The sequence below is a fragment of the Amphiura filiformis genome, chromosome 13, assembly GCF_039555335.1.
Source record: "Amphiura filiformis chromosome 13, Afil_fr2py, whole genome shotgun sequence".
NCBI lineage: Eukaryota > Metazoa > Echinodermata > Ophiuroidea > Amphilepidida > Amphiuridae > Amphiura > Amphiura filiformis.
Window position 1 is genome coordinate 50,111,676 of NC_092640.1, and position 14,980 is coordinate 50,126,655.

A 14,980-nucleotide genomic window follows, 5' to 3' on the forward strand; every position below is an offset into this window, starting at 1 on the left:
AAAGCAAACAGTTTTGAATCCTTCTATGGGTATCATTACAATGATGCAAAAAATTGTTGGGTTACCATTGGCGCATCGTAATAATCAAGTTTAAAATATTAGTGAAAAGCGCCCTCGTGCTGTTTTCTGTGGCTTTAAACTCATTGCGCCATTAAGCACCCACGAAAAAAGCAAGTTGAAATGCATAAACTAATTATTTAGAATCAAATGCAAATGCAAAATTGATGGGTGCTCGTTGGCGCAAGAAGAAAATGGAGGTCAAAGGTCAAATTTTCAAATTTTGAGCCATTTTCACGCCTCATTAATTTTATGCGCCAAGGTCGAAGAACAGAAAAATTTGTGTTCAGTGGTAAACATACTGTAACTCTACTAAAAGAAGCAGTAAAAAGCTTGGGTCCTGTTGGTTTAGTATTTTTTATGATTTTCTAAATATCATCTTAAAGCAAGTAAACAGTAAATAATATGCCATGCCGTACTATGTGCGAACTTTAAGTATCCTCCACTAGATATGCCAACAAGTACCCATGGTGTTTTAACTTCAGTTAGTTTATTCAAGTGCTGTTGCTTGCATTTCTGTGGAAATAAGTGTGGGCTCATGTTGGCGCAAGGATATTTTAAGGGTCAAAGGTCAATTCAAAATCACAAAATGCTACTTTTATGTTAGTTTGTGCGACCAATATGCAATCTTCGAGTGTCCATTTCTCGATGCGCCTAACAAGTACCCATGGTGTTATAACTTCATTTAGTTTATCCAAGTGCTATTACTTGTGTATCTGTAGGAATATGTTTGGGCTCATGTTGGCATAATGATATTTTGAGGGTCAAAGGTCAATACAAAAACTCAAAATATGACAAAGTGCATTCTTTGAGTGTTGGTAATTTCAATGCCAACAAGATCCCATAATTTTTTCACTACCTATGCCAACTCGATTTATTCAATTTATTCATAAAAAGCCTTGAAGTTGGGATAATATTGGCATTATATGAATATATTAAAGAGCCCAATATTACAAGTATGAGACCAACTTCTGCATTTTTATTTAAAATGCAGAAGTTGTGCAAGCTTACATTGTATTGTATAATACGTGAAGAACAATATTGCATTTTGACTGCAATGAATCAATATACTTATACTTATAACATGTGCAGGCAGCAGGCTTATAATATTTTGGAGAACATTTTTGTAAACCATGAAAACTTGAAATGTGTACCTTCCACTTGGTTTGGATTGTCAAATGATCTGAAAATGCAGGGTAAGTTTTGATTTATACACATTCTGCATTCAACAGTATTAAAGTGTTATTCTTAAATATCACTGTGCCATGAGCATCCATAAGACTTTCACAAGCAATATACACTCCATTTGAGGTAGATATTGGGATAATGTTAGCACATTTTCAGAGTTGCACAAACTCGCAAAAGAGTTGCACTTTGTGCTTTAGGATTGACCTTTGACCCTTATAATATCCTTGCGCCAACATGAACCCAAACAAATTTCTACATAAATGCAAGTAACAGCACTTAGATAAACTTATTGAAGTAAAAACATTATGGGTACTTTTGGCACATCTAGTAGTGGACGCTTGAAGATTGCGTATTAGTTGCAGGAACTATCAAAAAGTAGCATTTTATGGTTTTGGATTAACCTTTGACCTTAAAAATATCCTTGGGCCAACATGAACCCATATAAATTTCTACATAAATGCAAGTAACAGCACTTAGATGAACTGATTGAAGTAAAAACATTATGGGTACTTTTTGGCACATCTAGTAGTGGATGCTTGAAGATTGCATATTGGTTGCATGAACTATATAAAATAGCACTTTATGGTTTTGGATTAACCTTTGACCCCTAATATATCCTTGTGCCAACATGTGCCCAAACTAATTTCTACATAAATGCAAATAACAACACTTAAATATGGTGGATGAAGTAAAAACACCATGGGTATCTGTTGGCACGTCCTGTTGTGGATGCTTGAAGATTGATGAAACCCCTATTTGGCCTATTATATGCTATTTACTAGGCTTTAGGATGATATTTAGAAAATCATTAAAAATAGTGAACCAACAGGACCCAAGCTTGTTTCTGTTTCTTTAATTAGAGTTATTATTTCTTTACCACTGAACACCACTTTTAATGTTCTTTGACCTTGGCGCACAAAATTAATGAGGCGTGAAAATGGCACAAAATTGGAACATTTGACCTTTGACCCCAATTTTCTTCTAGCGCCAGCGAGCGCCCATCAATTTCAAAGATTTGCAATTGCTTCTAGGTAATTAGTTTATCCATTTCAGCTTGCTTTTTATATGGGTGCTTAATGGCGCAACGAGTTTCAAGTCATAGAAATCAACACGAGGGCGCTTTTCACTAATATTTTAAACTAGTTTATTACGATGCGCCAATGGTGACCCAACCATTTTTTTGTGTAATTGTAATGACACCCATAGAAGGATTCAAAAACTGTTTTCTATTTACTGGGTCAACGTTGGCGCGCAATTTTGTAGTCGCTGCTAATTGATAAACCATTTAACGATGTTTTGGAGGCCAAATTTTCATTATTTTTTTTCGGACAAACAAAATGAGCGAGGAAGCTAAAACTTTGGGTATAGTTTCTCGGACCAATGTTGCATCATCCTATTTTTTTTAAAGAAAATCCATGACGCACTTGAATCACAAGAGTCTGAATCTTACCGACAGTGGCTGTTAAAAAAAAAGAAGAAAAAAAGGCACTATAAAAACGAAAAAAAAGGAAAAAGAAAAGAAAAATAAAGAAAGAAATTCATCTCCTTTACACGATCTTTATTATTTAAGAAATAGATGCTATATTACATTATTGACATCTACGAGTTCAAACATCCCGCCTTAAAATTGTCGGCATATTAAGCAGATTAAGATATAAGATGTGCCGTGGTGTTAATAAAGCATCGTCATAATGAGTCCGTGATTGACAGGCCAGTAAACAAAATGAATCATGAACACATAAATGTCAATCATTTACAATGCAGAATTGGATAGCATTTTTTCCACAAATTTGTTTATTTACTTTATGTTATTTATTAAAACCATATTTATACAGGGCTACCTTTCAGATAAATCTGCTATTACAGGGGCTCTGTGTCATAAAAACAATATACATAACAATTTGTAGAATTATACATAAGCCCTATATATATGTAAGAATTTTTTAAAAACATAAAAATGCATAAACATCAAAAAATCATACATCAAATATATCAAAATTCATTAAAAGTATTGACATTTCTGTTTTATACAATTTACGTAACACTTGTAGAAATGGGCAATTCCATGGTAACTCGTGCTACACTTTATGGCATCCTTTTACATACTTTGTGCTCCAGCTTTTAAATTGATTTGATTGGAATCTGTATTTTTTGTATTTTAATACCCAACATTCAAGGCTAGATCCTCATAGTATTGCTAATTCAGGATATCAACTTTTGTATGTATGGGACAGCTGTAAAATCGGTAACTCGTACTACGAGCAGAGGACATGCTTAAAAATCACTCATTTTTATTTTGATGGTGTGCTAAAACAAAAACACTAAAGCCTTATTGATTATATGATAAGTAATTGCTATAATAAGGTTTGTTTTGGTATACCTTAAAAGTTGTGCCCCTCATAGTTTTACATTGACTGGCAAAAACATGGTAACTCGTACTACGGTAACTCGTGCTACAGTTTGTCCGGCCATATATAAAATGGTATTGTTCATCTAAATGTCATTTTTTTTTGATAACAATTCCTCAACAACTGGTGTAATGATCAAATAACTCAATCTATGTACAAATAACCCCCCAAATAACCCATCTATGTACAAATAACACTATTCAGTGTATGTACCAGCATACAATGTACCACACACATTACATATAAACATCCCAGGGTTACATACGCCTTGCTTGATCCTGTTTGGATATTTTATTCTAGGGCTTAAATTTAAACAGTTAAATTGAACAGTCAACAATTGATAAAACTTTTACTTCCATGTTATTTGACTCTAAATTCCCTCACAAAACTTGTAATGTTCATGGTTATTTGCTCTGTAAGTTTTTAAAATTGCTTTCTGAGTTATAGAATGTTTGGTCATCTTTTGGTTGAGACCATTTCCTGCTTGGTGCAAATACTCTAGTTTGCCCGATTTCAATCACTTCACTAAGCTGGAAAATGAGCCTCATTACACTCAACAACAAACCAATTTCCAATACAAATCTCAGAACTATACCAATCTCAGTATCAACAATGTCACTGTGGCTGTTAATCTCAGGATTTCCAGTATCTATTTTGTTTGTTTTATTTCTTCTTTTGCCTCGGTTACTCATTCAGTGGATGTTTTAAGGTATCCTCTGTTCTTCCATGAGGCCCATATTAATTGATTGGTTCTTAGGCTAGATCCTAGGGGTGGAGGGCTAAAAATTTTGGTTGCATCATTTTGACCAGGTATTGATAGTGGGATATATGCTAAATAGCATGTTTTTTAGAGAGACTGTACAATGTAAAGTCTTTGAGCTTAAAAAAGGACTTTATTGGTGTGTGCAAAAATTTGGTATAAATAAATTTACACTATTTTGGCACATGATCGGGGTGGAAACTGGCTCCTTGAATCTTAGGGGCGAACCATTAGATTTCCAGGGGGGAATGGGAGTTTTGCCCACTAGTGAGGAAAAAAAAAAAAACTTTGCCCACTAGTGAGGAAAAAAAAAAAAAATTTTGCCTCACTGATGAGTAAAAAAAAAAAATTCCCCCACCCAACTTTGTATACAAATTTACATTAAAATTGAAAAAAAAATAACTTCACACCTTGAAGGCTGCAAAAAAAAAAAAATTTAGTGCTCTTGGAGGCGAAAAAAAAATTCCGCCGCCAAGTGGAAAAAAAAAAATTTCTGCCTCACCCAAACTCCCATGCCCCCCCCCTGAGAATCTAATGGTGCATCCCTTATCTCTATCTTTGCCTTCCATATTTTTACTTTAATTTTCCTGCGACAGGAGGTCACTTTTCTCTTTAATTTTTGGCCCCCACACATGTGTGGTTGCCTGGTTGTTTGTTTGTTTCTTTCTTTGTTTGGCTGTCCGGGCGTAAGCAACTTCATTAATCCACTGTACAGCTCCAACACAATAACTACAAACTTGGTACCGGTATGGTGATAGAATAATGGTGGCTTGATGTGCTGTGTAGTTTTGTGTTATGTTATTTGCATATTTATGAATATTAATGAGCTTACTTACAAATTTTGCCTACATTTTCATTAATCCACTTTGCAGCATTATAAACACAATAACCAATCAACTTCAAACTTGGTTTGGTCGGATATGGTGGCCTGATGTGCTGTATAATTTTGTGTCATGTTATTTGCATATTTATGAATATTAATGAGCTTATTTGCATATTACATATTATTTTTTATTTATAAACCTTTGTTATTTACACACTTTTGTGTGTGTGTGTATGGGCACCTTAATTACGAACTGCATAATTCTAGTTTGTCATGGGGCAGGCTGCCCCTTCCCCCACACACTGGCTACACTGCTGCTAGAAAGCTGTTACCAATATCATGGTCACATATATTATGCATATTCTAGGCACCGGAGTTTTGCGCGATTTAAAACAGCAAAATGCGCTGGCCACTTTTCAAAATGCGCGAAAATAAAAAATAGGTCAAAATGCGCTAAAATGCGTGATCCCCTGTTATCAATGCAAAACACGAAAAAACATCGGTAAAACGATGGCATGTCAATCAATTACGACCGACTTCCGGTTCATTTCCGGGTTCATTTCCAGTTTCTGGAAAAAATAAAAAATAAAGATGGCGACCATCACAAATCGTCGATCGAAATGTCGAAAGCAAGGGTAAATTTCCCCACATTATGCTTGGTTTAATGATCGTTATTTGTATTTTGATGTACATAAGTGAAGTTAGAACCAATATTGCGTGAATTTTCTTGTAAATGCTGCCGATTTGGGGCATAAAATCGTAAGTTTTAACTTTAAGCTTATCGATGGGTCAAAATCGAGAACATTCTCGATGGAACCCAAAATGCGCTTTGGACACCCAAATGCGCGAAAATGTGCGCTTTTGCGCGAACCGCGCAAAACTCCGGTGCCTAGCATATTCATGTAGTTGGGAGATCCTCTATTGCTGCCAAGTGGTAGATTTTGCATTACCTTTGCTGGTACGGGGGAAGTGGGCTATGGTAACTCGTGCTACATCGGTAACTCGTGCTACTGGTAACTCGTGCTACAGTTTTAAATGGGTCATTATTATGTGATGGATAGTGTTTTGTATATTAATTTCTTATTTTTTACTCAAGGCACTACTAGTAGAAGGAAAATAATAAGTGGCATCAATTAAATTGCCAACATTTTAAAAATATATAAAAAAATGCATCTTTCGGTAACTCGTACTCACGCCATATTTAGTGCTATGAAAAGCATAATGAAAGAAAAAAAATAGTTACCAATACCATGGTCACATATAAATGCATATTCATGTAGTTGGGAGATCCTCTATTGCTGCCAAGTGGTAGATTTTGCATTACCTTTGCTGGTACAGGGGTAAGTGGGCTATGGTAACTCGTGCTACATCGGTAACTCGTGCTACTGGTAACTCGTGCTACAGTTTTTAATGGGTCATTATTATGTGATGGATAGTGTTTTGTATATTAATTTCTTATTTTTACTAAAGGCACTACTAGTAGAAGGAAAATAATAAGTGGCATCAATTACATTGCCAACAATTTGAAAATATAAAAAAAAATGCATCTTTCGGTAACTCGTACTACACGCCATATTTAGTGCTATGAAAAGCATAATGAAAGAAAAAAAATTAGTGGGGATTATTGAAAATGTGTTGGATGTTTCTTGAAGACCATATTTCAGAGATATAAAATGTATCAAATTTAAAAGAAAAGTGCCCATGTTTAATAAAATAGGCTCACTTGGAAAATATCTAAGTTGAACAGGAGTTTTTCACTTAAAATACACTCCCCAAAGAAACTTTAAAAAAAAACCCAAAATGTTAGAAAAATGCCGAAAAAAGTTTATTACTTGAACCTTACATCTGTTTGGAATAATATAAAAGTTAAAAGAAATATATATTGGCAATTTCATTTTTTTGAGTCATGTCCACTTTTGCTTGGAATTGCCCAAATATATATTAAATTAATTAAGAACACAGACAAAATACATCATTCATTAAAAGACATAAAAGTTAAAACATTTGGTTCATTATTTACATTTCTCATTAAAACGAACAGAAAACTTTCCTGATTAATAATATTTTACGATCGTACATCAAGAGGCATATGGCACTTTTGCGTGTCTGTTTACGGTACCCTACCATTGATTAGACCCACACCATACCCGGCGCTTTCGCGTAAGTCATTCATTACATAATGGGTTGAAGGAGTCACACTTTATACAATCACGCGGCGCTGCGGTCCGGAGACTTGTCAAGCAATCGATCCGCACGGGTGTGTTCTGGGATCGAATATATGCGTGCTACTGCCTAGTCACCGTGAGGCTACCATTGCATTGATTGAACCCATGTCACGCCCGGCGCTTTTCGGCGTACTAGTGGCAGGTAATACTCATGGTGAAGAAAGGTGGTGAAAGTCGGCACAGCATTATCGCAAAGCTGCTGCAGGCATTTGTTTTGCTTGTGCGCATTTGTCTTTGAGAAATTTGCTAAATATTTTTTTTCCATTAGTGTCATGTCAAAGAAGATCAATTCGGCAACATAAAGATGGGATAAAATTATAAATTATAAGCCATCATATTTTTGGCCATATCAATATTAGGCCCTATAAATTTTATACTTTATAGGCCATAAATAATTGAATACTAAATTATATAGCCTATTATAAAGTACTAATAAGGTAACATAATTCTAATAACAATAATATAATAATAATTAATATAATAATAATAATAATAATAATAATAATAATAATAATAATAATAATAATAATAATAATAATAATAATAATAAAATAAAAATAATTAATAGGCTTAAAATAAAATAAAATAGAAATGAAATAAAATAAAATAGGCCTAAGTAAAACAAAATAACAAATCAAAAACATAATGAATACCAATCTTTAGTAGAAGCACATTTAATATATCGTAATAATATAGGCCTATTAAATTCAATCGAACCGGAGAGTCCATCAACATACTATTTGCTTTTGTACACGCTGAACCCAGTACCGGTACTGTAAACACAGACAATCAACACTCAAAAGTCAACCAATACTATACACATACAACACCCCACTGTACCTTGGAGTTGAAGCGATCGATCGTGCATCATCAATCAACAGCAGCACATTACCCAGCGGTTTAAAAAGGGGCGAAAGTGCACGGGGTGCGAAATTGAAAAAAGGCGAAAGTGCAGGTCCGAAATTGAAAGGTGCGAACCGTCCTGTTTCCTATGCCACTACCTGATGAAAGGGCAAGCAGTTGAATTCAATTACATAGTAACAAAAATGTGAACTATTTCTTTGCATAGTAAATGTATGGTTCCTTTTACTAGTCTATAAATTCTGTTACATACCAACATGGTGTTCTGATATCAGTGTTGTATGTTCCAAAAAGGTGGAATAATTGCATTTTATAGCTGAAAAGAGGACAGGTGCAATTGATTGTTCAAGCATAATGAACATCATGAACAAATCTGTTTTTATTATAGGATATTTTTGCTGGATTATTTTTTTGCCATTTTATCAATTCTGGATAGTTTAGCAGGTGTTTTTGTTTCTAATTATGTATTCCAATTAAGCATACTACATGTATGTGTTATAAATATTTTTCGCGGGATTACAAATTTGTGGCTACTTGTTTGACCAAGAAAAGTGTGAAATTTAAACCTCAGTGAAAATTTCCTGCTATACAGTATACAGATAATTGGAATGCCCATGCACTTGATTGAATCTGTGAAAAATGCAACGTTTTAGCCAAGATACAAACTGTGGAAAATTAGTGTTACATGTACTGCATACCAGTATGTACAATGTAGACAGAATTCCTTCAGTATTTTTTTCAACATTGTAATTTTTTTTTTTTTTTACAGCTTTGAATCTGAGCTTTGGTTTAAGTCCAGGACAGTTGCCACGTAACATGTCGGATGAGTTGCTCAAGACACCACCTGCTTCAACAACAGATGCTTTGGCATTGCAGCGGTCTGTCATAGGTGAGTTACTGTGTTATAAACCTGTGAAAGGCTGCCAAATTTGGGGAGTGAATGTTACGGTGGTGGTGTATGTCGCTGCAAATTGCAGGTATATGCATGTGGGCGTGAAAAATAGCAGATTTTGGCCTAGATTGTTGATATGTGCTCAATTCTGTACTAACTTAATCATGTACATTATTTGCTCAATTTTGTGCCGGTCAGAAAGAAGCTACGAAAGTATATATGTATTGAGTGCCGATTGGCAACTACTAAAGTTTGTTCGACTGATGTAAGGCGGAAAAATAAGACTCAAAACATTATAGAATGGCATGCACGCTGTTGGGTGCAGTGCTTACGCTAAGTGTGCGTTGCATATAGTGTGTGACTGGCGCACGCTTATGGGAATTTAGGCGAGCGTGAGTTTGGACTTTATTGCCGCTCGCAGTGACAAAAGCTGAATAATTTCCGCCTCATATAAACCGAACAAACTTTATTGGCAGGTACTGCCATCTGGCGCCGACTGTATTACTTTCAAGGCTTTTATGTAATGAAAGATCTGAATGGCTCTGACTAGATAATTGGTTACTCGCAATCTTGCATTATGCAAAAAGACATGGCATGTTTCACAGGAAAGGGTCCAAATATTCCTCAATGCAATATTAAGTTTGTTCAATCAAATAAACAACCAAATCAAACAAATGAACAAACAAACAAACAATCAATCATATTTCTTTAACAGGTGATAGTTCTGTAGAGCCTGCTTCCATGGATGAGATAGCTGCCGCAATTGAAGAAGCCCAGAAACAATACAGAGATAGACTGGAATACCACAGGCACCACTCCACAGATGATGCAGAGGCAGATAAGAGATCGCATGTAAGTGATGAGACCATGGAAGAAAGAGATGAGAAGGAACCACAACGAACGCATTCACTTTGTCCACTCCCTTTACCGACATTTAGTTGACATTGTTATTCATGAGGATTTACTTTGATCAATACCCAGCGTTAAATAGGTGATTGGTATTGTATTCCATGTATTTGCATGTCTTCTGGAGCGTGTGTGAAGGATGATTTGAACTAATGACCTTCCGTGCAAGCACCCTATAGGATTTTCTCTGGTGACGTGATCATCGGTCATTGATGGCCTACATAGCTTTTTCTTCCATTTTGCCCAATTTTTCCGAACTTTGATGACTTTTTTCTCAGAGTTGGCAGTCTTTGGCACTGAAACGAGTTAGCTAGTTACGATTATACACATATAAACTATTAAATTAAACAGGTTTTATGTACGGACTCAACCGGAACATTGTGCATTATTTAAGAACATTTTACATCTATTTTTCATCGAAAAAGTCACCAAAATCTTACCTTATTTGCTAAAGATGAAACTCAGCAAAAAAACGACCGATTTTGATTACCTTTTCGATGTTTTATAGGACAATTTCTACACAACACGATCAAGAAAACAGTTTGACTGTAGACCCCAAAACAAAGCTACTATACATGTTCAGAGCATCAGTGAAATTCCAGAATCTTACTTCTGGGTAGCGTTTGTTTGTTCGTGGATGGGTTTGTTATAAATTTTTTCCAGTAATGATTTCGCAAGCATTGATCGCGGTAAATGGATTATACATGAAAGGAAGTACCATTGATAGCTTTTCTTTTTATGCGTCAATAGATAAGCAGATTAAAACTTGGCCGATCGAAGTCGTTGTGGTTCCTTCTCATCTCTTTCTTCCATGATGAGACACATGAAACCATAAAAGCTGGGCAGATTAAAGTTGTGGGCAGAGAAGAACGGCACGTGTGTACATTTAGAGAGCGTGCAGAGCGTAAACACGGAAGTGGGGTTCTGATTGGCTGATTTAATGGTCTGACAATCATAACAACAGACCGGTAATCTGACTGACCGATTACGCGCCAAATCGTTGGTCAGTGCAGTTGGCACTCTTGAAGGGAACACAAAGCTCCGCATACATGTAGGTTGCTCATTAACGGGGCGCTCGCGTCAATCTGAGCAATGGACCGCCGTTCTTCTCTGAAACCCAGATTAGTGACATAATTGGGATGTACATGTACAATGTATACATACGTTTGCACACACATGTACGGAGTATGTCAATTCTGTTACTTGTATCACATTGTGGTCAACTATGACCCCAAAATTAATTAATCTTACCCCAATTTGTCTATAACCTCAATGTAAAGAAGGAACAAGCAAAGAAGTTAGCATGCAAGTTCATCTATTATCACATTCTCATGAAAATGCAAAAGTGGCTAGGAAGGCGATGTCAACCCTGGAGGTCAAAAATTGGACTAGCAAGAGCAACCGTTGACGGCGCATTGTATTGTGAATCGGAAGAATTATTTAAACCTATGATCTCAACACAAAATTATTACCGGTACCTTTATGGTCACAACTTTGACCTTCATCAGGAGATTGGTAACCTCAGTTCAGTGACCTTTTGGACACTTGACCACAAAACTTGATCGTACACGCTTGGTAACTTGTATCTGCTCGCATCACAGAACTTTATGTTATGGTTGGTTGGTTGACTCTGATGTAAATTGACTCCAAGGTTCACAACCTTGTCAGAAGTCTGCCAATACATCCACATTGAATCCCCTGGCCACCAAGTTGATTTGGACAAAGTCAAAATCCTTGATCGGGAAGCAAGATACTTTGAAAGATTTTAATTCAACCAATTTTTGTTTGTTTTTTTTTGTTGTTAAAGCCCCAGTGTCCAACAACGTGGTTCGCGGACCGCCCTTCTGAAGGGGACACATTTTGGGCACTGCATAATTTTTGTCGTTGGGCAGGAAATACCTCCTGTGTGTCATTGTTTAAAACTAAAGGAAAACCTCTTATATAACCTGTTGGCAGTTTTGTTTTAAACATGTTCAGGGGCCACAAGCACATAAGAGGTTTTTCCTGTCCAACAACGATTTACTAATCTACCTGTTTGTTTGTTTGTTTGTGCATAGAATGGATCAATCTCCTCCTTAGATGAGACACCAACACGCATTCCGGCGCCCTCACAGTCTGAGACAGCATCAGATGTGGATCAAGAAAACAGAATGCCGCATATCCCGCAGACATCCAATCACCTGGCATCTGACCACAACGAGGTCCATGAGGACAGTGAACCACATGCCTCATCACCGCAAGAAAATCCAAAACCAGTTACAGTGTCCAAAAGACCCACCTCGCTGGTTGTTCAAAATACAGGGATGGCTATTAGTAGTGCGGTAGCAGGGAGATTTGGTAGTGGCGTGCCTTCCATAGAAAAAAGTGATCAAACGTTATATCGTAGTCCGGTGCAGGGTATTATAACGTCTAAAGGAGGGAAGACCACTACGGTGGCTAGCAAACCGGATGCCAAGAAGGCCAAAGTGAAGCATGGTAAGAAAGAAGTGTATGCACCCCCAGGAGATGTCCATGCCAAAGCTGCCACGGAGATTGCAGATCAGAAGGAGACCAGCATCAATGCGTCAACTCCGCCAGGAAATATTGTGACGGTTAAAGCAGCCGGAGACAGCGCTGTAAGTGTTCAACAAGTAGGACTCGAACCAGCCACCGGTATGGTTATAACCGGGGGACAGTCTAGTAATGTTGAACAACCCAAACCGGAAATTGACCGGATAAGTGCCGGGCTCACAGATGGTGGGGAGGAGAAACTAAAGCAACAAAATTCATCATTCCTGGGTTCCTTGTTCCCTTGGGGAAGAAGGAGTGACCCTGTTGTCTCAAAATCACCGCCAAGTCAGAGTCCTGGATCTGTGCATCCTAAACAAGGACCTGTAGACTATGGAAATAGCGACACCAAAGGTGCCACTCAAGATCATCCAAACGTGGAATCCATGGCGATGGTGGACAGCACCGATTCTGGAAGCGACACAGTGCCTACGAATTCAAGTTCGGTTGAGGTTTTCCACGCAGAGTTCTCACCCGTGCATTCGTCCACCCCTATGCAATTTCAATCGAATGATAATATCGATTCTCCGCCAGAAACTCGCAGTTCGTCAGAAAATGCCTTAAACATGTCATATGGTGCTGACGCTCCAAGCGTCGACAGACAACAGGAAACAAATCTGGGTCATGCTAATAACGTAAGAACAAGAGGTGTTAATATAGACTCAGAAACACCCCCTAGAACAATGAGCAGCGGTCGTAAACCAGAACATAATGCAGTGGTGGATTACCAACACGTTCAAGGAAAATCCGCACCTTTGGGTAGCATGCAGAAGGGATCTTAGCAAACTGCCTTCGACTTCTTTAAGTAAACCAAGCAGGACTGTAACGGCTAGTAGATCCGAACCAAATCAGCATAGTAGAGGCAGAGGAGATGAGCTTCAGATGTTGATGAGGGAGAAAGCTAAGTTGGAAGGCCAGTTGGAGTCTATGGGAGCTGAGACGACGGGCGGCGTTACAGGACAGGGCTAATCTTCAGAGCCAAGTGGCTGCCATGCAGGCCCAGCTGCAGGCGTATAGTGCCGATGCAGAGATGGTTGGTGCTGAAAGGTCTGCGATGGAGACAAACCTCAGGTAAGAGTGCATATTAAGGTTGGTCTGAACCCTGGAATTGTGGAAACTTTTGAGCCTCATAACTGCTAAATTGTCGGTCTAAAGTATATAAAAGTATACATATTTAGAATGGCAAAGACTTGATAAATTCATATGTGAGGTCAAATTTCTGCCAAAATGCTCATAAATGGCCCAAAATCCCCCCCCCCCCCAAAAAAACCACTTCTTTTTTGTAAAATCGAATTCTTGAGCCAAAAGGTTTTTTTATTAATTTTTAAAAACTAGATAAAAATATCTTAGGAGCCTTTTTTTTATTTTTTTGAATTTCGACCAACTTTGAAAAATTTGCACCAAAATGGTCATCAAAAAATGCTGAATTTTCAAACAAATCATAAAAAAGCCTGATTTGCGCCCAAAGTTTGTGCACATTTGATGCATTTTTTTTTTTTTTCAAAAGCAAACCACTTTTCTCAATTGTGTGTTTTCTTCAACCAAAGTGGAAAAAAATGTTATAAGTAGAGAGTCAGGAAATCATGCAAGGCAAAAGTTATTTTATTTTAGCCTAGTTATAAAGAATCAAAGTCTTGGGTCATTTTCACACTGTTTTCACAGCTGGGCTTATTCAGGCTTTTTTGTTCAAAAGTAGACTTTCATCCCTGTGTGATGTTGGTAATTTGATTGTATGTTAATTTTCAAATGCATCAACATTACACTGAAACTTTTCATATGACATAACTTGTTCCCAATTGCAGGAGTGTTGAGCACCATAGAGTTCAGCTAGAACAGGCAGTGTTGACCTTACAGGCCAGTCTGGAAGCTAAGGAAGATGCATTGGATGGACTACGGCAAGACTTGGAGCGTCAACCGTCACTAACCAACGACTGCAGGAGAAGCTGGGTAACATCCGGGCACAGATGGACTCCAGAGAATCTACTTTAGGTAAGCCTAGTATCTTTAACTCCTTCAATGTGTGGATCCTGGGTTTCTTTTTCCAGAAGTCGAGTTTGACCAAAATTTGTTTGTTTGTTTGTTTTATTTCTTCTTTTGCCTGGGTTACTCATTCAGTGGATGTTTTAAGGTATCCTCTGTTCTTCCATGAGGCCCAGGGGCCCAAATTCCGTCCCACAAGGTAATAGACATATTGCATACAGCTCGGACGTTAATATCTCCTTTGTTATGCAATATGTGACATGATCAAGGGGAATGAGTCACATGTCGGCCCTGGTCGAAAATGAGTTTTACAGATGTTTCTAAAGAGGACAT

The 14,980-nt window shown here is 37.3% G+C and overlaps 1 protein-coding gene across 1 annotated transcript in view; it reads left to right on the plus strand.

The window, feature by feature from the left end:
* LOC140168483 (uncharacterized) overlaps positions 1-14,980 on the plus strand; it is a 47,003-nt gene that overhangs the window by 16,728 nt on the left and 15,295 nt on the right. Inside the window, 7 exon segments of the mRNA XM_072191886.1 lie at positions 9,092-9,211; positions 9,930-10,066; positions 12,178-13,433; positions 13,435-13,609; positions 13,611-13,738; positions 14,470-14,573; positions 14,576-14,656. Coding sequence (XP_072047987.1) covers positions 9,092-9,211; positions 9,930-10,066; positions 12,178-13,433; positions 13,435-13,609; positions 13,611-13,738; positions 14,470-14,573; positions 14,576-14,656 — 2,001 coding nt within the window.